Source organism: Dendropsophus ebraccatus, chromosome 1, assembly GCF_027789765.1.
Source record: "Dendropsophus ebraccatus isolate aDenEbr1 chromosome 1, aDenEbr1.pat, whole genome shotgun sequence".
NCBI lineage: Eukaryota > Metazoa > Chordata > Amphibia > Anura > Hylidae > Dendropsophus > Dendropsophus ebraccatus.
The window spans coordinates 73,354,144-73,382,039 of record NC_091454.1 but is presented as its reverse complement, the minus strand read 5'-3'; the positions used below and the strand labels follow the sequence as shown (position 1 = coordinate 73,382,039).

At 40.9% G+C, this 27,896-nt stretch overlaps 1 protein-coding gene across 2 annotated transcripts in view; it reads left to right on the top strand.

Annotated features, from left to right (window-relative positions):
* GFRA3 (GDNF family receptor alpha 3) overlaps positions 1-25,966 on the top strand; it is a 60,026-nt gene extending 34,060 nt beyond the window's left edge. For both annotated transcript variants that reach the window (XM_069972897.1, XM_069972904.1), the window contains exons 2-8: positions 4,867-5,139; positions 6,513-6,587; positions 11,926-12,271; positions 15,020-15,129; positions 15,464-15,598; positions 24,808-24,926; positions 25,018-25,966. In XM_069972897.1, the coding sequence (XP_069828998.1) occupies positions 4,867-5,139; positions 6,513-6,587; positions 11,926-12,271; positions 15,020-15,129; positions 15,464-15,598; positions 24,808-24,926; positions 25,018-25,122 (1,163 nt within the window). In that variant the 3' untranslated portion in view covers positions 25,123-25,966. The remainder of the gene's footprint in view (positions 1-4,866; positions 5,140-6,512; positions 6,588-11,925; positions 12,272-15,019; positions 15,130-15,463; positions 15,599-24,807; positions 24,927-25,017) is intronic.
* Positions 25,967-27,896: the final 1,930 nt, after the last annotated feature.

Sequence of the window (27,896 nt, the reverse complement as noted above, 5' to 3'; positions counted from 1 at the left end):
GCTTACATGTTTAAGAATAAGGCATGTGCCAAACATTGTTAATATTATTACAAACCATGCCATATTGGAGACAGAATTGGTAAATATGCCCATCAATATCCCCATCTCAAATCAGGTGTGAAATTCATGGTAGACAACACTTGGTAGCTTCTCAAACATTTTCTACTGGGGCCTTACCTAAAAGAACAAAGTGATGCCTGACCAAGAAGATGCTGGAACCTCATCATCTGGTGAAAGCCCATGCAAAAATGAAAACTGTTGCTCAGAGGGTTGAGGGACAACTACAGAATTAAGAAGAAACCACTATTTACTATAAGAAATCTGAGTCCAGATTACTTGGAGAGAAGTCGTATCTAAATAGACCACAAGCACGTGGATACATGAACATGGAATTGGAAGTTAAAAAGCTCAGCTATGGCTATTTGTCCAGGTATACTGGCTCCTAAGAGAATGCTATAATGAAAAGAATGGATGAACTATGAACGCCTTCTGAGATACTTTGGGATTAACTGAGGGTCAGCTGCTCTTTACCCTTTTAAAAGAACAGTTAAGGAAATGCAATCTCGACTATATAGTGTATACTACTAGGCAGAGAAAGAGAGAGGGTGGATCAGCTCACCTGCATCTATGGAAGGCTTGTGCTTGATTAGAATGGATGGAGGAGGCTCGATAGCCAAGCGTGAGTTCACACATGGAAACAGAAGGAATACATTTTTGATCCAGCACTCCAAGATGGGTAGAAAGTTTCAATATTAAAACATATATATATATATAAATATATATATATATATATATATATATATATATATATATATATATTTATATATAAAAAAATATACTGTACAACTGCTGGATGGAGTGTTTGTGCGCTACACAGTAATTCACAGTTAAGAGTAAATGCTAAAGCCAAACAGTAAAACTGTTCGGCAACGCCTATGGCTGTATTCAAGTTTTCAAGGACTCCCTAGGAGCCATGGCCGAGCATTCGGGTTCAGAGAACACTGCTGAACCCTAACAGTTTGACAGGTGCACGCAACATTACTATAGAGATGCTGCTCTGCTGCTTCTGGATCCTTGGGATTAGGCAGCCATCTCGCTGACCTCACCATGTACATATCATCTCGTGGATTTTCCCCATAACATTTTATAAACATCTGTAGTCAAATATATGCAAACTGGAGAATAGACAGTACCTTATGCCTAGTCAGACAGATAAAAACCTTTGCAATATACAATCTCTCACCGGGTGCTTAAAGTGTTGTATCAGTAAAGGTCACTATTCGTAGCGCGCAGGACAAATATGCACAACACGCTGATCACAGGTTATAAATTAACCCTATTGTTTTCCTGATAAGAGCAGTTTAACCAATATATTCTAACATAACAGCTGATTCGTGGTTAAGTAAACAAAAGCATTTCCATCTGGAGGGATGTGGTGAACGATTCTTCCATCTGGACCTGTGTGCAAGTGGTGGGTGGGAGATGGAAAAAGTACAGTATAGATTACTGTAAAACAGAGGCTAAGGCAGGTGTAGTCACCATAAAGCAATTGGAAAACGGAAATGTACTTGCAGCCATATATTAGTACAGCATTTTTAGTGAATAGGGAATATGGAAAAAAGGGAGCATTATCAACTATCATCAGGCTGGAAACACACATGGCAATTTTTTGGAAAACTGGCACTTTTTGTGCCAAAACCAGAAGAGAAGTCTTCCCTTTATATTTTGCATTGCATTTGTGGTGTACCCCCGGTGATGATGGTCAGAGGAACGGCCGGTCACTTGCTAGGTGTTGTAGTGTGACGCCACTTCTGTGGTGGTTGGCCGAAATACAGCTGGACCTTGGTATGTTGTCAAGTGATGCCAGTGCCTGGGGGGCTCACAGGTGTGATGGCACGCCTGCTTTTATTTTACAAGGCCGGTTGTACCTTTTTCCCCTGTGGTCAGTGTCCTGACTGGTTGCTACTGGGTCCCTTAGGGTTATGTCACGGATGGCCAGAGTGGTGTAGTGACTCTCCCAGATGATAGGAACCGCCACCCACAGACTCGGGATGAGCAGAATGCTGAGGCTTCCCTTGCTGACACCCATGCTGCGAGATGGAGTTCATAGGCTACTGCAACTTTGCTCCACTCGGATGAGTTCCTAGCTCTTTGGCTCTGTTGTGGATGCTGTCCTGCTCTGTGACTTCTGCTCTGTGACTTCTCCTTGTCCACGGCATGGGTTGAGGTTGTCTCTGGCTAATCCTCTCTTAAGAGGAGTTAACCAGCGCATAGTGCTTTGGAGTGTTACTCCAAAGAAAGTTTGTAAGAGACGTGCTGTCTTGCGTCCTTCCCATGCGGGGTACTGACTAAGACTGAACTTTGTGGTACGGGGACCTGGCAGGGGGCCAGGGCCCAGATAGGATCACTGTGGAAAGCTATCTGGCTCGTGTCCTTCCTCCACAATGTCCAGAGTAAGCCCTCGAGTAAGAAGGGAAATTCTGAGAGCCATAGGGACTACATTTTCTAATATTATAGCAAGCTACATATTTTTGGATCCAATTTCATCCTACACTGGATTGTGATCCAAAGCATTGCTCCAAATTACCTATTTAGGCAAAAAATAAAATAAAATAAAATAAAATAACCTGTAAAGAACTTAACTAAGATATAGAAATTGACAGCTAGAATGCCAATATCCTGCAAAGTGGAATTGCTGCAAATTAGGCAGGTTCACTCATCTCTAAAGCGGAGTTGACAATTAGTCCACAAAAAAAATCAATTTTTTCTTTGTTTATCCTTAAGGGTCTTAAAGGAACTCAGGAAGTTCAACTACATTTTAATAGGAGGTCAATGGGCAGGTCAAAGGTTTACTGGTATTTCCATCTCTCCACAAAACTACTATGTCCACAGTTTAGTTCTTGTACATAGGCAGAGAACACAGTCAGTGATTTTGAACTACTCACTGTATGTCCATGTCTGTACAATGTGTTTTGCAACATTATAAAAACTCTCCATTCATAGACAGTTTGCAGTGTCTGATATTTAGTAATTGTAGCGATAAAACTTTATAGTATAAGGCTGGGTTCACACTACGTTTTTGCAATCAGTTTTTTTTTCCATACTTTTTTGCAAAAAACGGATGGAAAAACCATGTGCATCTGTTTTGATCCGTTTTTCCATTAAATTTTATTATTTAGAAAAAGGGATCAAAACAGATCCGTTTTTTTTTAACGGACACAAAAATGAGGTTGATAATGGAATTCAATGGAAAAACGGATGCACACAAACAAAACAAAAAACGGATTGCAAAAATGTAGTGTGAACCCAACTGTCATTTAAAATATTTTTGCAGAATCAATAGTACAAAGCGATTTATAGACACTCTGTAATACTGTAGATTTTTTTAGGCAAAAAAGCCACTTTCAGTACTCAAAAAGCTGTTTCCTAGCCTTCCCACTTACTACTTATCTGTACATTATCATTTAAAGCCATCTTCATTACAGAAGAGCAAAGTGAAGACTGGTTTGCTGAGTCCATTATAACCTATGCGGGGGGTGGGGGGCAATGGGAAGAGCAGGAAGAGGAGACAAGAGGAGACAAGCAGCTGTACAGTTTGGATATTGTCTAGGCAAATTTGGTAAGGTAATATTGCAGGATGTTGTGTTGTGCAGGGCTGCCTTTTCTTCTCTCAGTGCTTACTCTCCCTCAACCCCTACCCCCTCCATAGAACATAATGGACACAGAAATCCTTTTTTTCCTGAAGTTAGGGGAGAGGTAGGAAAACCGCTTTTTAAGTACAGAGTTGCTTAATAAAACCTATTACAAAGTTTCTTAAAATCGCTTGTACTGGTTTTACATAGTTCTGTTCCGTTTCCTATCAATATGTATGCCCATGAGAATTTTGCATTATTTGTTCTATCCACAGTGTTGAGGATGGCAGCACATGCCCCATATTTATAGTGAGCACTGAAAATACTTCTGTAGATAGATGTAAGTAAGGTATTAAAGTATCCTATGCCATCATAAAGTCATGTATCTACCATGTGTCTTAATCTTGATAAAGAAAATTGAGATATGTGATTAATAGAGATGAGTGAACCTCGAGCATGCTGGAGTCCATCCGAACCCGAACTTTCGGCATTTGATTAGCGGTGGCTGCTGAAGTTGGATAAAGCCCTAAGGCTATGTGGAAAACATGGATATAGTCATTGGCTGTATCCATGTTTTCTAGACAACCTTAGAGCTTTACCCAGCTTCAGCAGCCCCCGCAAATCAAATGCCGATCGTTCGGGTTCGGATGAACTCGAACCCGAACCCGGTTCGCTCATCTCTAGTGATTAACCTTTGACATTGCTTATCTCCACAGAGAAGAAATGATGGGGTAGGTTAAAGAGGTTAGCCATTTTCTAAATATCATTGGCATATACATTAAGATTAGGGAGCGTTGGTCTCAGTACTAGCTGGTTCCACTAGCTGCTGCACCACATCTACTTTCTTAAAGTCCTAATTCAGATGAGAAGTTAAAAACTGGCAGCTTTGAAAATTCATTAAAAATTTCCGGCCATTTTGTGCCAACAGTTCCTATGCAGAATGATATGTTTCCATGGTAAAAGACAACAAACTAATCTTATGTCATTTGAACCTGTATTCATATTGCCTTCTATTGGTAACACTATTCTTACTGCCCCATATCTGGAACATAGTGTTCGTTGGTTGTCTTTTACCGTAGGAACTTATGGGTCTGCATAGGAGCTGTAGACATTTTTTTTTTTTATTTTAATTTAATTTTTCATGTATTGGAACAATAGAGTTCATTTGTTGTATATTAGCATTGATGGCCAATGAGCAGATGAGATGATCTTGCATATGTATTACTTTCTTCAGCTTTCACCTTGTCCGTTAACTCAGTGGAACCAAAGGACTGTGTGGCAGCGGAGGTGCTGTGTAAGAATGACGCTCTGTGCAGTAACGCTTACCTGGTGTTAAAGAACTGCTCCAGAGCAGATGCAGCATCCCTCATAAATGCTCCAGAATGTCAAGAGGCAGCGGAGGCCATTTCTCTTACCTCCATCATCCACTGCAAGTGTTATCATCGTATGAAGAAGGAGGAGCTTTGTTTAAACATTTATTGGACTGTTCATCCTGACTTTATTCCTGGTGAGCACTTTACTTAACTTTCTACCTCATGTGAAATGTAACTCATAAAATAGTGCTTACAATTCCATGCTTACGATTGTTTCCGTGCTAAGAATCTTCCACAAACACTGTAGCATTACGTCTAATAAAAAATGTTCCCTTACCATGTATGTATTTGTCAACATAACCTTTATGTTAATTCAGGATTCATCTTTGCTTTTTTAATGATTGAAGAGTGACCTAGTTTAATTCTGTAGAACTTTTTAGAGTTAGACAACCCTCCCCCCCCCAAACTGATGACTGGATATTGGGATACATAGACCTTTAGTGATCAGATGTAAACTATGGGGTATCTTTGGTTGTCAGAAATTATTAAGTTCCCCTGCACCTTCAGGGGTAGTATCCCAAAAAATGAGACTGTAAAGGTTTAAAGATTTTGAATGGATTAGGTATTCTATGCCCAAACATTATTGCATGCCTTAAATTCAGTACATTTATACAGTGGTCCATTATCTAGAAGATCAGAATGCAAAAGTGAGTGGCAATAGGCAAAATACCTTGCAGTCACTTTTTATAGATGCAAAGATCATGACCCAGAGGTTAATATTAGGCTGGATTCACATGCAGTATTTTGGTCAGTTTTTCAGTCAGTATTTTAATCAGTATTTTTAACCGAAAGCTAAAATAGGTAAAAAAAATACACAGAAAAGATGCAATTCTTTGCATTAAAGGTTTTTTTTCTGTTGGTTACACTCCTGGTTTTGGCCAAAAATACTGACTGAAATATTGTGTGTGAGAACATAGTCTTATTATGCAGGGTGATTTCATGCAGTACAAGGCGCAATTCGTGAACCGAAGTTTGTACAGCCTTAAGCTATGTTCACACTACGTAAGTTTCGTAATAATCACGGCCGTTGCAACAAGGGCCGAGATTACAACAGAATCTACGTAGTACTGCAGCTGAGGGAATCCTGGCGGGAGTGTATACGCATAGTATACACTCCGGCCGGGATCCCTAGCGGTGCCACCAAAAACTGACATGTCAGTTTTCTGCGGCCGCTATTCATTGAATAGCAGCCGCAGGAGACATATCAGTGCACACAATTGAGTGTGCGGCTCTGGTCGCACGCTCCATTGCGTGCAGCGGGGAATTCGGATGCAGCGCACACTGATGCGCCCGCATCCGAATTCAACGGCAGTGAAGATCATCCGTCCGGTAATGCAGTACTGGCTGTTCCATGACCCGGCCGGGTCACGGAACGGCTGGTGTCTTACTACGTAACACGGCCTTAAATTGTAGTTATAATCTATACTGACCACCATGCCATTATTAGACTGAAAATGCACCCATATTACTTTCTATTATTTATTATGTTCTGTTTTCTTCTTTCCAGGTTACATGGTTGACTATAACTCTCCATATGCAGATGAATTAGAGACAAAACACACACATTTCTATTTTACTTCTGGTAAATATTGATTGCATTTTTCTTCATCTCTCTTTTTCTCACCTTCTCTAACTACAAATAATATTTATCCATAATATAATATGGTGCCAATAAAAATTGTCTTCATTTCTTCATGTTGCTGGAGGTAGATCAGCCATATATCTGTCAATGCATAATCTAAGAGCAGGATACATATTTTTCCATAATAAACCTTAATTCATTGAGTTGCCCATGTGTACATCCTTTTCTTTATGTATCTCCCACTGGCCTAATGCTAGAGTACAGGGTACACTTCATGATAAGTGGGAATCTCAGTGCTGTGGCACCTAGAACCTAACATTTATCTAGGAAACTGAAACAAGTTAACAGAGGGAAAGATTAGAATTCTACACAAGGAGTACATTGCCATTATGTAGCTCTCATTTTTACTGTATACTGTGCATGTTGATTTATAAACATATTTATAGTATTTATTATACATGTTCTCATGCTTTGCGAATGTTTTTTTTTTTCTGCTACCATTCACTGCCAAAATGTGCATTGGGTGTAGTTGGGGTTCTTTGGTTCTTTAATTTGCTTTAACTTAGTTATGTAATTTATTTAACTTATGTACACATTTCTGGGTATAGCTTGCACTGTCTTGTTTGGTCACTCTAATCAATGTACATTAGGGGTGACATTTAAAGGGGCTGGCCACTTTATAGTAAAATAGTACAGTGTACAGTATTAACTGTACTCACTTTATATACTGACAGCAGCTCCCTATGTACCTCATAGAGGTAAAATCTTACTCCCCTCCTCCAGGCTGGGCTGTCCTGCTCTGTGGTGTTCCTGTCCATAAAATGGCTGACAAGGAGGAGCATGTGACCATGTCCCACTCCCAGTGTCCACCACTGGGTCTATATAGGTCACTGGAGGCAGGGCATGGTCAAATGATCCCCATGCCATTTTATGGACAGAAACAAAACAGAGCAGGGCAGCCCAGCCTGGAGGAGGGGAGTCTGAGATTAGCTTTATGAGGTACACTTACTAATACTGCACACTGACCTATTTTACTATAAAGTGGTCAACCCCTTTAATATTGTTGCGCCCCTGGCGTAGATATGCCCCTTCTCCCCAGTGCATGCCTGCTGTATGGGTAAGTGGGGGGGTGAGGAGGCGTGGCCACCTCCAGCGCCTGATTTATCATCGCAGGCGAAAACCATATTACAAATCTACACCTGATTTGTTGCACAGAGCCTGCTCCACGCACAGGCCCGGCCAGTTTTACTAAGAGGCATGCCTCTTAGTAAATACGCATGTAAGTCCAGTACACTGTATTGCTCAGGGTGTCACATGTCAATAAATAAGAGTCACCGGCTCCTCGATATCCTATAGTCCCAATAAGAAATAATTGACACGCTCAAATATTTGCAAGTACTACTTCAAAACTGTATTCAGTAATTTTAACAAACTTGTAAAATCTTCACAAATAATTCAAACCTTGTGGTATACATTCAAAGACACCCATGAGTGCAGACACATTAACAGGATTCAGTCTTCACGTCCTGCACAGATGTTCTTGAGATCCGTGTGTCCAAGAGGCAGAGACCTCCGTAGCAGAGGGGAGGCCGGTAGCTGGCGTAGTCATGCTACGTTTCGGAGGTTCACGTGTTCCTTTCTCAATCTCTTGACGCTTAAGAAAGGCGGGCATGAATCTCCAAAACTTAGCGTGACTATGCCAGCTACCGACCTCCCCTCTGCTACAGAGGTCTCTGCCACTTGGACAGAGACAGAGACTGACAAAGGCTGCCTGTAAAACATGGATACAGCCATAGGCCTAGGGCTGTATCAATGTTTTTCAGGACTCCCTAGGGCTGCATACAACTTCTTCAGACAACTGTAATCAAATGCGGAGAGTTCGGGTTCGGTTATAACCCCATTACTGAAAAAACATCCCTAGATGCAAATACACTTTATATCTGTTGCCTACACTGATTGAATGACTGGCTGATGTAGCTTTATGTGTATTACCTCCATGTACTGTCTGAATTGTAAAGAGCTGCAGAATATAATGGTGCTATATAAATATTATCAAGTTCATTTTACCTTATATAACTAAACTCAAACTAGCACTCAGATACCTATACAGGACCCCAGGACTCACAAGCTCGGTGGACAATTGAGAGCAGTAATTAGCTTACAGATTAATTTTAACTCATTCCTTATGTATACTCAACCTGATGAATTTCCACATATTGACAGCTATATATCTACATATTAAGAGAAAGTTAAAAACATCTGGATCCATTACATGACATGTGTTATCTTTGTCTGTTTTTACACATGGTACTATTCCACCAGGACCATTCATCTTTAATTTCTTGATCTGGGTCATTCTCCTTATGTCCTACATACAGGATGTTGCATTTTGGAATAAAAGTTGCATGGAAACCACATGTTTGTAACACGCCTTGTCTTAAGGGCTTGAGGGGCCTGAAAAAAATTATATATATGTTAACAGGATTGTTGCAAGGTTGGACAAGGCCATAACAGGGGCAGAAAACCCCCTTGCTGCTTATAGGCCCAGATTCTGGTAATTAGCTCCATCCATAACATAGACCATTAGATTCAAAAGCAAACAAACCCATCTGATCCTGCCAATATGGGGCAGATTACTTGACCCTCTGGCTGCCTCGAGCTGGCAATACTGCTGGATAGATATGAAAAACAGCATTTACAACATACCTTTTTCTGATACCGTTAACACCTACAGGCCACAGTGCAAGAAGTAAGCCCTCATATTTGCCCACAGACAAAAAATTAAAGGCTATAGAGGTCAAAATATGGCAAAACCCCATGTTTCTTTTTAAATTCAACTACGCTTTTGTTTACGTTGAAAAAAATAATGCGTTTTGATTCCTTTTTTAGGTATGGAAGTAAATGAAAAACTGATCAAAACGGATGCAAACAAATGCATTCATTTTTTTTCCATTAAACTGATCCGTCAAATGGACAGTAAAAATGTAGTGTGAACCCAGCCTAAGTAAAACAGCAAAAATTATAAAAATTGGGTATTACTGTAATTGCTCTGACCTGCAGAAAAATAGATACATATTGGTTTTATCGCCAATTGAATGAAGTAGTATCAAATTCTGTTTAAAGAGTTACAGAACTGCAGTTTTTCTCCAATTTCAGCCCAGGATTTTTTGTTTTTGTTTTGCAGTACGTTTTATAGTCAAATTAAGGGACTCTTGGTCTTAAAAAGCTAGGCCTCATATGGCTCAGTATATAGAAAAATATAAGAATTATAGCTCTTAGAATGTGAGAAGTTACAAATTTGCCAAATTTCCTATGGGGAAGGGGTTAACAGAGTTTACATGCCTGAGGCCTTCGGCTATTCAAAACATGGGGGAGACAAAACTGTTTTTTCCCCCAAAAAATATGGTGCAATACGTGAGCTGCACCACATTGTTTAATCTGTTTTAGACCCCTGCACTTTATTAAGTTTTTTGGCCCTTGGGGAGTGGATAAATTCACAATAATCCTATTGACTCTTACACTCTTGATTTTTGCGGTCCACGTCCTTGTTTATGTATAGTATAAAAATAGCCTTAGCAGGGAACAGCTTTTGATAAAGGGAGCCTGGCTTAAATGCTATGCCATGCACCAGAATGTGAAAATTTTGGGGTGTAAAAATGACCATGTATTGGTGCCTAAAGTTATTTTACTACTGCTTCTAAATAATACTCTTTGATCTACTGTTTTCATTAGTCCAACCTCCTCTTTGGTGTACATCCTGTAACAAATGCAGCCAATTCTTTCTCCCACTATATGGAAGGCTCCTGTGGGTCTAGTGGGTGACCAAATTTCCATCTGAAGTCTACACAGACGTAGGAAGTCAGTTAGAGGATGTACACAAGACGAGAAGTTGGGGTCAGGAAGACAACAGACCACAGAAAGGTAGTAAAATAGCTATTAATAGCTAATTAATGTTAATTTATTATATGTTTAAAAATGGATTTAATTGTTAGAAACCCATTTAAGCAGTATAAAGTAGTTCAGTTTCACATACCGATCCTAACTTATTTCCTGTGGGGAGCCCAATTTACCAGTCATATGGTGATCAGTGCTTACTGTGCTTGACTGGGTGACAGTGCAGAGGTGAAAGGAGGCCCCTTCATGTTACAGAATGATCAAAATCTGTTTGAGAAGAAGTGTTTTCAAAGAACTTCATTGTCATTTTTTGCCAAATGCTTCAGAGTGATAGACAGTAATAGATGATAGTCGGTCAATGAAGACACGTTATGTGACTGCTGTGTGGGGGTCAGAAAAAAATACAATCCAATAAAGAAAGCACTGTGCAAAAGTGAATACTTTATTCCATAGAACGCATGGTATTCGAGCCTCTGATCAGTGAATGGACTACAGCCTGTTTTGTGCTCGCAATCAATGTGCTTCTTCCTGGCCCTCTCAGAGAGACTGTAGTCCGTTCACTGTTCAGCGGCCCGTACATGCGTTGTATGGAATAAAGTATTCACTTTTGCAGTTAAAAAGTTGGTTAGTGCCACAGTGCTTTCTTTATTTGATTGTATCTGGACTTTCTGAGCTATTGGGCAACACCATAGGTTACAAGGGTCTGCAGCAAGATTATCTATGTGGTCACATGGCAAGAAAATTGCTCATCTAGTAGTGCCGAGATATTAACATCTATTATGTTAAAGCCAGAAAAAAATGTTTAATATTTGAGCTATATCATATACAAAACAAGTCAGAAACAACATATATAGAATAGCAGGAGATCTATATATCTTAAATTTTACATTTTGGAGATGTTTTATTATGAAAATGTAGGTATCAAACTTAAAGGGGTATTTCAGCATCAAATTGATATGTGGCTGGGCACAGGGTAAAAAAAAAAGTCATACTCACCTACCTCAGTCCCCCACAGCACCCATCCCAGCACCTTCTGGTTCCTCACTTGCTTTTCCAATACATAAGACGTCAGAGGAGAGCCTGCTTGCTCAGTCGGTTACTGCCCACAGTGGTGTCCCATCTCAGCCAATGTTTGGCTGAGTAGGCAAGACAGGTCCTGCTGAGACATTTCACTTCTGAGGCTTCAACAAGTGGCTAGGAGTATGGGACCAGAAGGCTGGAATGGGAGCTGTGTGGGACTGAGGTAGGTAAGTATGACTTTTTTTTTACCCTGTACTTGGCAGCATATCAAATTTTTTGATAATGGATTACCTTTTAGGAAACAGACTGTGCACACTACACTGTTTAGACTAGCCTAAAACTCAACTATACCAGTAATATTGACTGCAAACGGTATGTACTATTATCTTGTCTAACAAAGACTTGTACCTCTATTGCATTTTAGTGGATTACCCCCTCAGTGACGCATCTAACGCTTGTTTAAATGAAGCTACTATTTGCAGTTCAAATGAGAAGTGCAGTCAGCTGAAGAATGAATATGTTATCCACTGCAGATCTATAAATTCTGATGGCAGCTGTGATCGACGGAAGTGTCATAACCATCTCAGGAACTTCATTAGAAAAATTTCCATGGAATTTACAAAAAGGCTTCTATTTTGCCCGTGTGATGAGGATAGATACTGTGGAGAACGCAGACGCCAAAATATTGTACCTAAATGTTCTTTTGAGGAAAAGGAAAAGAAAAACTGCCTGGAGCTTTACGACACCTGCATGAGCGACAACTTGTGCAAGTGAGTACTGCCTACTCATAGTTTTCTAAGAGCAATAAGGAGTAGAGCTGTCAACAGTATTATCTGGGCCCCATACAGACAAATGGTTGGGCTCCCCATCCTCTGTCCTGGATCCAGGTGTTTTTATTTGGTGGGCAGTATCAGGATTACATTGATTAGGTCTTTACAATAACAGTTGGTACCTGTCAAGCTGTGGGGAAACAAAAGAACAGCCACTCTTTGAATCGATTAGTCAAAAGCAGGAAAAACGCGCCATTGACAATAGCCAAGTTGTGACAACTAGATGTTTGGGTCAGAGCATCTCCAAAATAGCAGGTCTTGTAAAGTGTTCCAGGTGTGCAGCAGTTAGTACCTAAGGAGGGTTACTGAGAGTGAAAAGCAAGAGCTAGCCTATCCAGTCTGATCCAGCAGAAGAGAAACTGTAGCACAAATTGCTAAAAAAAATTAATGTTGGCTATAATAGATGTGTTTCAGAACACACACTGCATCACAATCTGCTGTGTATGGAACTACATAGGTGAAAGGGAAACTAGTTCTCTTTTAGGAGAGTGTGCCATGAAGATGTGTGGGGAAAGAAAGAACACCTTCTGTATTTTTGCAAAGCCAGCAGGTGTCAAGAAGCTAAAACTAAGTTAATTTGTTTTCCCTTATAGTGGTTTTAAACGGAACGATTTATCATTCGAATTTGCACGATAACGATTGAATTCGAACGATAACCGTACGTGTAAACGCAGCGAACGATCAAGCGACGAGCGAGAAATCGTACATTTTGATCTTTCAACATGCTTTCAAATCGTCGTTGATCGTTCACAAGAAATTCGCACATCGTTCTGTGTAAACATTCTTTCAACAATTTCACCTATGTGTGAGATAGGCTTAAGCGATCGCAAAACGATCGCATAACAATTTTTCCGTATGATGTATCGTTCCGTCTAAACGCTGATCGTTATAAAAAAAAACATTCCAAAAAATTTCAAAAAAATGTTCAAAATCTTTAATCTAGCGAATTATCGCTTCGTGTAAAACCACCATATGACCCAATGGCATCATAACATATAATCATCCCTGCGAGCCCCAGGGATGAAGGAATTTTTATTGAAAGTACGTAAACATAAAGATATGAACCCCTCCTACAGGAAGTATATAAGGGCCCCACTCCCTAAGCTCCACAGTCTAATAATAAAGTAAATCACAGACATAGGGAGGGAGTCTTGTGATGCCAATGGGTCTTAAGGAAAACAAATTAACTTAATAATATTAGCTTCCCTTACGCCCCATTGGCATCACAACACATGGGGAGTTAGCAAGTAGTGTCCCCAGCAGGATGCCTTTCCTGCACCACAACATCGCTCGTACACACAACGCTTCGACATCGGCGTTCGCAGGAGCAACTACCCAGCTTCTACAAACTAAGGGCTACAGAAAAATGGTGGCCCCAAGGAGTACGGCACAGCGAAGCCTAGTTACGCCACCCGGAGAATGTTTTTAAAGATACAGAGCCTGTAAAGCAATAAAGGTATCTGAAAAGCAAGAAAGATAGATAAGAATAGCTTATAGAAGGAAGCAAGGTCCCCTAGGGCTTACGGACAAAGAATAAAGACTGTGGAGCTTAGTGGGTGGGATTCTTATATACTTCCTGTAGGAAGGGTTTAATCTTTGTGTTTATGTACTTTCAATAAAAATACCTTCATCCGAGTGGCTCTCAGGGGCGATAATACTCCATGCGTTGTGATGCTAATGGAACGTAAGGGAATGGAAAGTTGCAGACGTGTAGAAGGACCCGTGCGTGATACCAAAACATTAGCAGCTTTTACTGGGTCTCTTTGTATTGTGTGCAAATGGAAGTATTGGCAGCCCTGGTCCAGATGATATGACATTTATTCATAGACAATTGGAATTCCAGAAATGTTTCTTATTTAGCGATATGAGGGTATTTATTCTCTCGATCAGGGAAGGGGTTGGTTAATATTTTATAAATGTCTGAAATAACACCTTTTCATTGAGATGTCTGCATGAGTGAGCTGCTCAAAGGCTGTGGGGGTTGAGGCAGTGGTTGATGAAGGATTGGATTTTAACATGCCTCATGCTTTGCTCCTGTGCTCATAAAGGGGTCTGGAAGCAGCTTATTTTTTCTTCCCACTGAATAAACATGTACACACACACACACACACACACACACACAGCCAAACCAAGCGTGCACGTTTATGGTGAATTTGGGAGGAAAAGCTGTTGAATGAACTGCCTGAAGAGTATAATCACCTTAAGTGGCCAATTATGATGACTTATGGTGGTTTTACACAAAACGATTTATCGTTCGAATTTGCACAATAATGATCAAATTCGAACTATAATCGTACGTGTAAATGCAGTGAGCGATCAAGCGAAGAGCGAGAAATCGTTCAATTTGATCTTTCAACATGTTCTTAAATCGTTGATCGTTTGCAAAAAATTCGCAGATTGTTCCATGTAAACAGTCTTTCAACGATTTCACCTATGTGTGAGATAGGCTTAAGCGATCGCATAATGATTTTTCCGTATGATGTATCGTTCCGTCTAAACGCTGATCGTTATAAAAAAAACATTGTTTATTCAAAATCGTTAATCGTGCAATCGGGTGAATTATCGCTCCGTGTAAAACCACCATTAGAAATACAACTGCTGCTGACATAAGCCAAAGATGAAATGAAATGAACTTTAGGTGAAATCTGCTTTCACATTAGTTGCAACAATAATTTTATGTCTTTTTAGATCTCGTCTTTTGGACTACCAGAAACAGTGCCTCCTGCTTGAGAAAAACAAAGAAAGCTGTTCTCCAGAGCAACATGATAAATGTATAAAGTCCTACATAAGGATGATTGGTGAGTGTAAATATAAGAACTCATCACTGTAATTTGTTTTTTTTTTTCCTATAACGTTCAATAGGATATTAATTAGATATTGTCTAAATCTGTGATCATGGAGGTCTCCAGTTCTCAGAACAGTACAGGGAAGATATCAGTACAGGGAGATTGAATATTGAAGAGAATATCTTATAAACAAATATAGATTGCACCATAAGTAATCTCAGATGCTACGTGAGATGTAGTTGTTTTTATTGAGTATAGATATAATACCATTGCGAAACTCTGTTAGTCTCCATTTACCCATTGTAGCATTGAAATTCACATGCGTATCTTATTATTTTCCAAACAGGTACTCCAGTCACCCCCAACTTCATTAACAACTCAAGTATGGATACCTCACTGTGGTGCACCTGTGAAGGTAGTGCTAACAAGGAGGAACAGTGCAATGCCTTTCTCGAGATGTTCACTTCTAACAGGTGTCTCCGTAAGTATAAATCACAATATATAGTTGCAAACTCTGTCGCTGCCCTTTTAAAGTATCCCTGTTATTTTTTAAAGGTTTTGAGGTGTCCAAGAGGTAGAAAGGTGATAAGTGCTATAAGCATTTTCTATGACTACAGTAGTAGATGCAGTACAGACAACTTTCCTTACCTCACACAATATTGAGGAGGAGCAGAGTCCGATTATCATCTGGAATATTTTTCAGAAAAAGCTTCTGTCGTGGAAAAAGACAACGTGAGACAGCTGCTCCAAATTGTTGATTATTATTATTATTCAAACAAGATAACAATAATATGACATACAGACGTGCACTTCATGTATGCAAGTCAGCGCGCTACCATCAGATAACAATACTGGGTTCTTATAATGTTTAAAATGTCCATGTAAGGTGGTTGCACCAATCCTGGAGCTTGAATCCTGGGCATAGAGTACATTTTCTTATCTTCCACCATATTGAGATGTACGTGCAACAATTCTTGGGAGGGGCTCACAAGGTGGCTGACACAGCATATATTGCAAAAACACTTATTCTAGTTGTAAACACAAAAAAACTATCACATGAGCAGAAATATATTTTTCATTCCACTCTAAGCATCAATTTGATATTAAAAACAGGGCAAGATGGCTGGATTGCCTTTATTTCTTTAACAATTCTCACCCTTTTGATAATATCATTATCACTTATATTTTTTATTGATTTATTTATTTGATTTATTTTTATTATTTGAGTTTCTCGTTCCTAACTAACATCCTTCCTATCCGGAAATGACCCCTTAGACAGTCGGTAGGGGCATGGTATATACAGATAAGCTGCATATAACATGGGATACTCTATCCATTCCCAACCATCTATTAGTGACCATTTCCTCTAAGTATGAAGATATATTTTATTGAAGCACACAGAAATATATTTCTAACTAAATGGATAATAACAGCAACTTCCAGAGATGCACCACCATGGGGCCTGAGCTGGGTCACAGGATTTACAAAGCCTATGGACTCTGCATCGGTTTTGCCGTGCTCCGGGCCGCATGCCTGTGCACCTGTGGGACCCTGATTCAGGGATGATGTCTTCCACACGTCTCACAAACAGCCGAGGGTCTTCAGCAGAGACGGGTAGTCGAACTTGGGCTATCGGACGGTCATCCCTGAAGCTGTATTATCCTTTTTGAGGGATGGACGTATCCACACCTTTACTGCAACGAGAAACACAACACATTAGAGATTTCCAATTTATGAGAAGTATTATCACCACCACTATGTGTCTCTATGGGGTCATGGGCATCTTCTATCCAGGTACACCACTCTTCCCCTATAATAGCACATGTTCCTTCTCTATGGCCAACAAATAATCAAGAGCCATTCTATTTTGTAAGGCTACTTTTCTAACTTGGGCCAATTCTTCATTAAGGGCATGGATAGAACTTGTGGTTTCATTAATAATTCCATCCATGATACTGGCATACTTATTTAACTTATTTGCTAGCTCAATTCCCCAGCCCGTCCAAGAAGGGAACCACATCCACGCTTTATCAGCTGAGGTGAATAACTCTCTCTTATATCTAAGTCCCCTTGTGAATTTTTCAGAAAATGATATGTTAGATCGTGGTCTAACGGCTGGAACAACTCTTCCTATAGTGCAGTTCCCCCATGCTCCCATTGGCAGCCAGGAGTAGGCCCTGTTGCCACAAATATAATAGAGCTCTTGTTTCAGCACCTTAGGAATCATGCTACCATGATTTCCCAGCCAGCTTTGAAACCATACCATATTTCTGTGCACTTGCGTTTTACAACTCCAGTCATCATCATCTGTTTGTTCAGGACAGGCGCACCTGGGGGCACAAGAAGCTTTTAGAGTTGGGCAGAAAAATAGGCTATTACAGTTGGCATGCTGCCGGTTACATGTAGCATCATTATACTAAATGTTAAATATCAAGGTGGCATTCTCACAATCTGTTTTCCCACATGTACCTCAGGTAACCCCACTTGTCGGCCTTTAATCTTGGCTATGTGATTTATATACATAGGGCCTAAGCATATAGTGGGTGGAGATATTATGCCAACAATTTCTAGGTATGTTCCTTGGTCTGAGAGAGCATTGTGAGTTGTGTGGTCTACATCTATTTGGACATCATAGCTATAGTCTGTGAGATTTAAATCATTCATTGATATTGGTACACCAATTAAAGGGATTCCTCTGTGGGTGGCAGGGATATGAGAGCAGATCCAGCAGTCGGTGACATTCAGCTGTTTGGCTGTCTGTTGATGTAGAAGCCAGATGGAGTTCTTCTGCTTCTCTCCTTTCACCCGCACATGAAAGTACAAAGCACAAAACAATAGGTAGGACAACAGCAAACTGAACAGTAACTGCATGTTAGTAGTTTGTTAGTCTTCCTCTTCCCCAATGGCCTCACCCTTTTGGTACAGGTTATCGTCGCTGACCTGAAAAGTAACTTTTTTACAATGGGAAGCGTGTATCCAGTTTGGCTTCCCTCCCACCTTGACTGAGGTGGGTGTAGTCAGCAGCACCTGGTATGGGCCATCAAATCGGGGTTCCAGATGTTTCCTCACGTATCTTCTTATCACCACCCAGTCTCCGGCTGCAGATGATGAATTCCTGTTGTTTGCTCTGGATCTGGTAAAGAAGAGAAAACTTTCCCATGCAAGTTAGTCAGTTGTTTGTGGAGCTGAATAACATAATCAGTTAAAGAAGCATATTGTCCATGCAGCTCTTGTGGAAAGAAAAGGCCTGTAAGCGGTGGCCTTCCATATAAAATTTCATATGCTGAGAGACCATGCTTTCCCTTTGGGGTATGCCGCATAGCAAACAGAGCTAAGGGTAAGGCTTGTACCCAGGTCAGCTTAGTTTGCTCACAGATCTTGGCTATTTTATTTTTCAGAACGCCATTTGCTCTTTCTACCTTCCCTGATGATTGTGGGTGGTACGGTGTGTGCAGATGCTGGTTGATTTGCAACCCTTTCAGGACGTCTGCAAACACTTGTCCTGTAAAGTGAGTCCCTTGGTCGGACTCTAATGTCTCAGGTAGGCCATACCTGCAGACTATCTCAGAAATTAGCTTCCTTGCTGTGATCTGAGTTGTCGCCTTGGAAACAGGCCAGGCCTCAATCCAGGAGGAAAACATGTCCACACATACCAGGACATACTCATACGTGCCACACTTAGGTAGTTGTATATAGTCTATTTGTAACCTCTGGAATGGGTAGTCAGGTTTTACAAGATGTTTCATGTCAACCTTGGTCATTTTTCCTGGATTATGTTTGGCACAGATCATACATTTCCTACACCAATCCATTGCAAACTGTGGGAAGCCCGGTGCAAACCAAAATCTGTTAACACTACTAATCATTCCCCCTTTGGAAACATGGGAGGGGAGATGAGATATAGTAGCTAAAATTGGATATAACACTGGGGGTGCACACAATCGACCATCCCCATGTTTCCAAACGTCATGTTGTGGTTTGCAGCCAGCTTTCCTCCATTTGCTAAGAGTTAGGGGTCCTGTTTGCTTTTGGAGCTGTATTAGAACATCCATTGTCAGGTTCTCTGTACCTGGATTGGACTCTCGCAGAAGCATGACTGCTGCTTGTTTGGCTGCTTCATCTGCTCTGTTGTTGCCCCTGGTTATGGGGTCTAGTGTTGCTAATGTGCCTGGCACTTGATTACAGTTACAGCTCTAGGGAGCTTCACCTTCTCTAGCAGATCCTGTATGAGGTCTGCAGGTTTCACCACCTTTCCACTAGAGGTTAAGAAACCTCTATGTGCCCACAAAAAAACAAAGTCATGGAGGACTCCATATGCATAGCAGGAGTCGGTGTACACACATATATATATAAACATATATACATGTATACACATATATATATATATATATACATATATACACACACATACATACACACAGTCCTTCCCTCTGCCAATTCACATGCCCTGATCAGGCCAGGTAACTCTGCACTTTGGGCAGAATATATGCTAGGATCAGGGATTCAGAGTACAGGATGGAGGTGTCATCCGCAACAGCATAGCCTGCAGTGAACCCTCCCTCTGGTCTCCGCATTCCTGACCCATCTACATACAGAGTTATTTCAGCATCTGCGATGGGGACATCCAGGACAGAATTGGGAGGAGAATAAAAGAGGTCCATCTCCTGTTCACAACTGTGCCCTGTAATGTCCCTGTAATCCCCATTCATGTCATCATGAAGTGGCAGTAGGGTGACTGTCTTTAACACATTGCACCTTAGTATGGTGACTCAGTATACAGGGGAGGTCTCAATTGCTCAGTCGGGTATAACATGGCTGAGCTAGTGGGACCTTTTGGTCTAGTTGCTGTGTCTACTGGGGAGCCCTGTATACTTGAGTCAGGGATACCTGTATTATCCATGATGGATACCACCAGAGACAATGCAAGCTGTTCTATTCCTTCTGCCTCTTCTGTATCTAACTCAGACTGTCCCTCCTTTCCTGACTGTGCTGTCTTTATCTACAGAAAAGATACCTAGGGCTTTTTTTTTACCTTTCAAATAGGATTCTGCAATCCATCTACTCCAAGCTGCTGTTTCATTTGGCTCTGTGAATTTTCATTTACAATTTCTATAGAGATTAACCCAGCGGGGTAACTCAAACATTCCCTCTTTAGGGATTCCCAAATCTATTCCCCTAGTCAGCATGCACCATTTAGGTAAATGCTTGCTGACCCATTTGCCATATATTATATTCATCTCCTCCCGGAGGAGATGTTGGACGTCCATTACTACGTTGAGGCACACAGCCTCGTTGAGGCACACAGCCTCTTTTGCTGAGGTCGTTGCCCATAGCCCGGCTATGATGGAGGGGACCCTTACCCTTCTCTCTCGATTACCCAGCGATTTATATGGCTATTGGCTGTCAAGGAAACCTTCAAACAGCGTACACCCGCTTTTGATCCCTCCAAATTTCCCAAAAGAGCCAAATAATAAACAGCAAGGAGAAGATTCTAAAAAGTTTTTTTTTTCTTTGCCCTCTTATCTCATCCAAATTTAACCACGCTAGAGAGGGACTTACTGAGTCAGCAGTTTGGTTGTTCATGAGACAGATACACAGTTCTGCTGCAGCTTTGGGACAGGCCCTTCAGTGCTTAGTGAAGTGCAGATTCCCAACCAGTGTGACACGAGGCTGTCAGGAACAAGCCGAGAGGTGATCAAAAGATCAAATCGCTCTCGTTTTTCTAGGGGGTACCTAGAGTCTTGTCCTGTCCATCCAAGGCAGACCAGGAAAACCTGCACCTACCAACACCTGTCCTTGTGCTATTTTGTCCCTCCGCTTTAGCAGACAAGGAGTAGTAACGCTTACTTGACAAACTGAGAAGATAGAAAACACACGTGTCTAGGGACGGTAGGGCCCCCTTGTCTTAGCATACACACTACTCCCACTGGCGTTCTCCGTAGAGGGGCGTCTTGAAGTAGCACTTTCATACACCGTAAAGGATCTCTGTCACGCTGATATGGTGGGTTTTAATACACCAATATCCACATTCACTCACACATTTGTAACCAAAGATGTTAGGACATTTAACATTAACACAGCTGTTTCAGGTTCTTAGGATCTGTACTTACGACAGAACAGAGAGATTAGGGATCAGAGGAGGGAGAGCAGACTGAGAAACAAAGGTTCTCACCTAGATATGGCGCCAGTGTCTGGTCTCCTCGTCCTCGGTTCCTGATCCTGCATCCGTTCGCTGCCGCTTTCAGATTCCCGGTACTTCGGCACCAAATTGTCGTGGAAAAAGACAACGTGAGACAGCTGCTCCAAATTGTTGATTATTATTATTATTCAAACAAGATAACAATAATATGACATACAGACGTGCACTTCATGTATGCAAGTCAGCGCGCTACCATCAGATAACAATACTGGGTTCTTATAATGTTTAAAATGTCCATGTAAGGTGGTTGCACCAATCCTGGAGCTTGAATCCTGGGCATAGAGTACATTTTCTTATCTTCCACCATATTGAGATGTACGTGCAACAATTCTTGGGAGGGGCTCACAAGGTGGCTGACACAGCATATATTGCAAAAACACTTATTCTAGTTGTAAACACAAAAAAACTATCACATGAGCAGAAATATATTTTTCATTCCACTCTAAGCATCAATTTGATATTAAAAACAAGGCAAGATGGCTGGATTGCCTTTATTTCTTTAACACTTCTAAGAGAACAATGAGAGCAGTCATAATCTTGTTAATCAAAGGAGGCTTGGGAGTGATTTTGAGAACCACTACTTGTATACTGTATTTGTTTACACACGCCACAAGGTACTTGCATACATACCTTACATTCACCAACCTAACCTACAGCCCGTTGTGTATGGGGACAGACTGATACCTTGTTACTCGTAAAATAAGACAGGGTTTTATATAATTTTGTTTCTTGATTTCCGGTGTAGGGTTTTTTTTATACGGTAGTCAGCTGCCATACTGTATGTCCCACTGTTAGTAGGCTCCTATACTCAGTTCCTCTGTAGTTAGCCCAATATACTGTATACCTCGCTCCTGCCTCTGTAGTTGTTCCCCCATACTGTATACATGCCCCCTCTGTAGATAATTACCATACTGTATACCTACCTTCCCCCTCTATAATTGTTCCCCCCCCCATATTGAATACTTTTTTGTCTGCAGGTAGTCACTATAGTTACCCCCAACCCAGAGTTGGCCCACTTACCCCCTGTCCCCCCATATTCAGTGGCCACTACTGTGCATCTTCTTAAGATCGGTGCTTGTTTGCAGTGCCTTTACACAGCAAAATTAATCAAATGCCCGGGACACACAAATGGACGCATGTCCTGTTTACTGGCTACACATCTCTCTGTGTAAACAATAATATATAGGGCTGCTCAATAGATGCAATCAGCCAACAAACTAGCGTTTTCCCGCTAATTGGCTGATTACTGACATCTTTTCAAAGGCCGAGTATGAGCAATGCTCCTTGCCGACAATTGGCCTGTGTTTAAGGGCTCTTATTCCCCTTTGCCTATTGCAGTAAATATGTATGCTTGGTTAATCCAAGCATGTTTATGAAGGAAAAAGCAGTTTGGCTATCAGCTATATTTATGTGCTTAGTGGCCTTAACCCTTTAAGGACATGGCCTATTTTCGTTTTTACGTTTTCGGTTTTTCCTCCTTGTGTTTAAAAGGTCATAGCACTTGCATTTTTCCACCTAGAAACCCACATGACCCCTTATTTCTTGCGTCACTAATTGTACTTTGCAATTACAGGCTGAATTTTTGCATAAAGTACACTGCGAAACCAGAAAAAAATTCAAAGTGTGGTGAAATTGAAAAAAAAAACGCATTTCTTTTATTTGGGGGAAATGTGTTTTTACGCCATTCGCCCTGGGGTAAAACTGACTTGTTATGCATGTTCCTCAAGTCGTTACGATTAAAACGATATATAACATGTATAACTTATATTGTATCTGATGGCCTGTAAAAAATTCAAACCGTTGTTAACCAATATACATTCCTTAAAATCGCTCCATTCCCAGGCTTATAGCGCTTTTATCCTTTGGTCTATGGGGCTGTGCGAGGTGTCATTTTTTGCGCCATGATGTGATCTTTCTATCGGTACCTTGATTGCGCATATACGACTTTTTGATCGCTTTTTATTACATTTTTTCTGGATTTGATGCGACCAAAAATGCGCAATTTTGCACTTTGGGATTTTTTTGCGCTGACGCCGTTTACCGTACGAGATCAGGAATGTGATTAATTAATAGTTCGGGCGATTACGCACGCGGCGATACCAAACATGTTTATTTATTTATTTATTTGTTTACTTTTATTTAAAACCTGGGAAAAGGGGGGTGATTCAGACTTTTATTAGGGGAGGGGGCTTTTTACTATTAACAACACTTTTTTTTTTTTTTTACACATGTACTAGAAGCCCCCCTAGGGGACTTCTAGTATATACACTTGGATCTCTCATTGAGATCTCTGCAGCATAGATATGCTGCAGAGATCCATGAGATCGGCACTCGTTTGCTTTCGGCTGCTGCAGCCGAAAACGAACGAGTGCCGAGCCGAGGACGGCGCCATCTTGGACGCGTCCCCGGCCGGCATCAGTAACGGAGATCGCTCCTCCGGGACAAGGTCCCGGAGGAGCGATCTCCCCCACTAGACACCAGGGAAACGTTGCCTCCGGTAATCGGAGGCAGCTGTCAACTTTGACAGCTGCCTCCGATTAGCTAATTAGCGGGCACGGCGATCGGACCGTGCCCGCTAATAGCGGCGGTCCCGGGCTACACGCGGCACCCGGGATCGCGGCACTTCAAAGCGGGGCCGCCGCGCGGCCCCGCTTTGAAGTGCTAATGAGGACATAGGACGTACCGGTACGTCCTATGTCCTTAAGAGGTTAAAGGACAACTCCGGCGCTGATAAAAAAAAAAATTGAACTGAAGCTCCAGTTGGTGTGTTCATTTTTTGTTAAGTTCCTGGTTTGGGCTTTCCCATGATGCACTTTGTCTTCTGTGTTGTCTAACTGACTCAGTAGAATTGTTAGATGGCTTACAGCTTGCTCAGCCAATCAAAGCTGAGCAACCTGAGTCATCTGACAAAGGGAGACTGGCCTAACACAGTTTAGATGAGCCTCCCTCTTGATGATGTCATTGTTACAAAATGGCTGCCACAGAACAGCCTGGGGTCAACAGTCATTAGGTAAGAATGAGTTTACTTCACTTCCTGGTGGGGGATTGAGGGGGGAAAAGATTTGGAAGAGGGGCAGATAGGTGATTGAAGCATATTACAAAGTTATATAACTTTTCATTTACTGGGAAAAAGCTTTACACCGGAGTTGTCCTTTAAGGCCCTTTTACATAGGGCCATTATCTGCAACAAGTATGCCTAGTATGCCTATGTCATTTAGGTTAGGGACCGATTGGAATTGGGTGCCTGTGAAGTGGAAAGTGGGCTTGTACAGTTTGAGCACAAAGTATGCTACCTGATGGTGGTAGTTAAAATTTGGCTTTTGAATTTTGCAGTTAATCAATGTATAACATGGATATTCTGCCATGTATTTTTTGTGGTATATATTGATATGATTTAGATCTTTAGACATTACCTTTTATTTATTTATAAAGTATACCAGTATATATGCTGTCATTCTATAAAGGTGTGATACCATAATACTTATTCACAGAGAGTGTTGGTGCCCCAGACATTAACCAGAGCATTCCAATGGCAGTAAATGATGACCAGAGAAGTATTTCGGATGATAAAAGTGGAACAAATTTAGCCATCCTTTCTGACCAGAAACCGGTAAGGAATATTGTGTGCTCAAGTCTTTACCTTGCATGGTTTTCAGTCAAAGTAACTGGAAATAATAATATTTCTGTGCCTTTGCTTCTAGGAAATCTCACCTTCTAATGCAGCAACGGGTATTTCAGCTCCATCTCTTACACTGCTGAGTCCGGCACTGTTTATGTGGCTGTTAAAGATGGTGTCATTTATGTGAGAGAAGACAGAGCAGGTCTACAAAGTAACATGACAGCACAATAACCATGGACATGGCTGAAAAGACAGCTGGAAAACACGTCAGTGTGTGAATTGTTTTTTGCAGTCTTGAACTTAAAAGCTAAAGATGATTCACAAGGCAATAAGACTATGTGGTGTCAAGACACAGAGCCCACCCACTGCAAAGACTTACGAAAATCTGCACTTATCGGAGAGGACATGGGCTAATGTATATAAAGTACCACACCTGACATGTTCCCTGAAGCTGTAGATGTTGGACGCTTGTTCCTAAGGGAACATACACAAGCAAAAGTAAAGCAAGTGTTTTAACACTAGCCAAGAAAGCAAACAGGACACAGTCACGTGGACATGTCATACTAGATCCATACAGTGTTTCTGTGAATGTGACTGCAAGCTGACAATACCAGTACTATATATATAAGACTATATCTGTGTATTATAGTCCTAAGAAGAATAATGCATCTTACATTGATGGGCTATGCTTATAGTTCGTCTGAGGTTCTGCTGAGCTTCACTCATAGAGAAATATATCTGAGGATGGTGAGTTCACCAACAAACGCCAATAAAAAGATATATTCTATACAAAGATGTTTTTACAGTTCGTGGTTGGAAAACTCCTTGGAGTGTCAGATAAAATCAGTCCCATTTTCTGAGAATTCCTTCTTTTAGCCCTTACACATCCCTTTTTATCTGTGACACAACCGCATTTACATTACAACTTATCAGTGCTTAAAGACTTATTAAAGGAGAAGTCCGGTAAAAAATTTTATTAAAATATTGTATTACCCCGCAAAAGTTATACAAATCCCCAATAAACACTTATTACGAGAAATGCTTATAAAGTGCTTTTTTCTCTGCACTTACTACTGCATCAAGGCATCACTTCCTGGATAAAATGGTGATGTCACGACCCGACTCCCAGAGCTGTGCGGGCTGTCGCTGCTGGAGAGGATGATGGCAGGGGGACACTGAGGGACACAGGGCACTGGAGGGACACTGAGCATCTCTCTGCCATCATCCTCTCCAGCAGCCACAGCCCGCACAGGTCGTGACATCACCATGTTATCCAGGAAGTGAAGCCTTGATGCAGTAGTTAGTGCAGGGAAAAAAAAGCACTTTATAATCATTTCCCAGAATAAGTGTATATTGGTGATGTGTTTAACTTTTTTTTTGGGGGGGGGGGCAATACAATACTTAAATTTAAAAAATTTCACCGGACTTTGCCAGTAATGTATACACACCCGCTTACAACTGCACAAGTCTAGTGAAGATAGTAACATTAGGCTGTTATTTGGTGTGAAAAACATACATACATTCCATGAAGTTGAAAATCTGCTTTCAGAAGTTATTTGTGACATCCAGATAGATCAGTTCCGTATGACAGCTCAAGGGTATCGATAGATGAAAGCATTTTAAAGTGACAAATGTGATCTTTAACCATATATTTGTAGAGATCTTATTCCACTGGTCATGTATCACTAGGATTCACTGGTCTTGGAATGACTGTAATAATGATAATATGCCAGTGTAATTGTGAGAAAAATCAGCAATACGTGACAAAACGGTCATTTGCGGTTGGTACTGAATTATTTTGCCACCCTCAGTGTTGGTGGCGAGAATCAGTAAATGTAAATGGCTTTCACGGTAATGTTTACAAAATGCATTACTATCTGGTGCACAGCTCTTGTAAGAACCATTGCCAGGCCACAATGATGCTTCTCTTTTTTGGGGGGCGGGGGAGTTTCATCAGATTAATGGAAGTGACTTCTTAATCCATTGCTTTTTCATAAGTGTAAACAGTATTTTTTTTATTTTTATAAATAGTCCTTAAAGCATTACTGTCACTTAAAAAACCTTAACATGTTACATAGACGTGTCAAAATTTTTTAAAGTAACCGTAACACTAAGGAGTCATTCCCAGCAAAAAAAACTGTTGGCCAACTCCACTATATAATGTAGTATACTCAATTTACTTACAGGTGCTGTTATAGACTGGAAGATCTTTTTGTAAAAGAATACTAACCATGGCAGTTAATCACTTATGTCCCACTTTGGTCCCCCACTGATCCTATGTCCCCCTGTGAGGCCCCATGGTTCCTCTGTCCATATGATTGCTGACAATGGAGGGGCATGTGATAATACACATCACTGTGCTGCCTCAAGCAAGTAGCACAGGCACAGTGGAGAAGGCAAAGTGATGTGTATCTTCACATGCTCCTTCATAGTTAGCAATCTTATGGACGAGGTGCTGTCCGGCCTCCCTTAAGGAAATGGGATTGGCAGGGGGCAGAGCTACATGTTTATAAAGAACAGGGCCACAGCAGGATATCAGTCATGGCATAGTTGGTATTCCTTTACAAAAACAAATACTGATTAGTGCCAACCATGCCTCAAAAATGCCTCACCATCACAATATTGCTCTAGTGAAAATGGTGATTGAATCAGACTTTCAGGGTCGCAGAATGTAAAGCTTCATTTTCTGCTTCTATTGGGATACCAAACCCACTTGCACAATATCTGTACCTGGTTGTCCTTAGTAGTTCATAATCTAACTGGTAATTAAGAAATATTAATACAGATCTATAGGCTTGCATCATCAAGGCATCATCGTGCAATATGGTAATATCTGCTCATCACTGTTTGAAGTAAGCTGTGCAATGACCTAATGTATGTGTAAATTATTATATATGTGGAAAATAAAAATAACAATTTAAATCTTACACCAAAAAGTCTCTATTGTGCAATTTATTTACA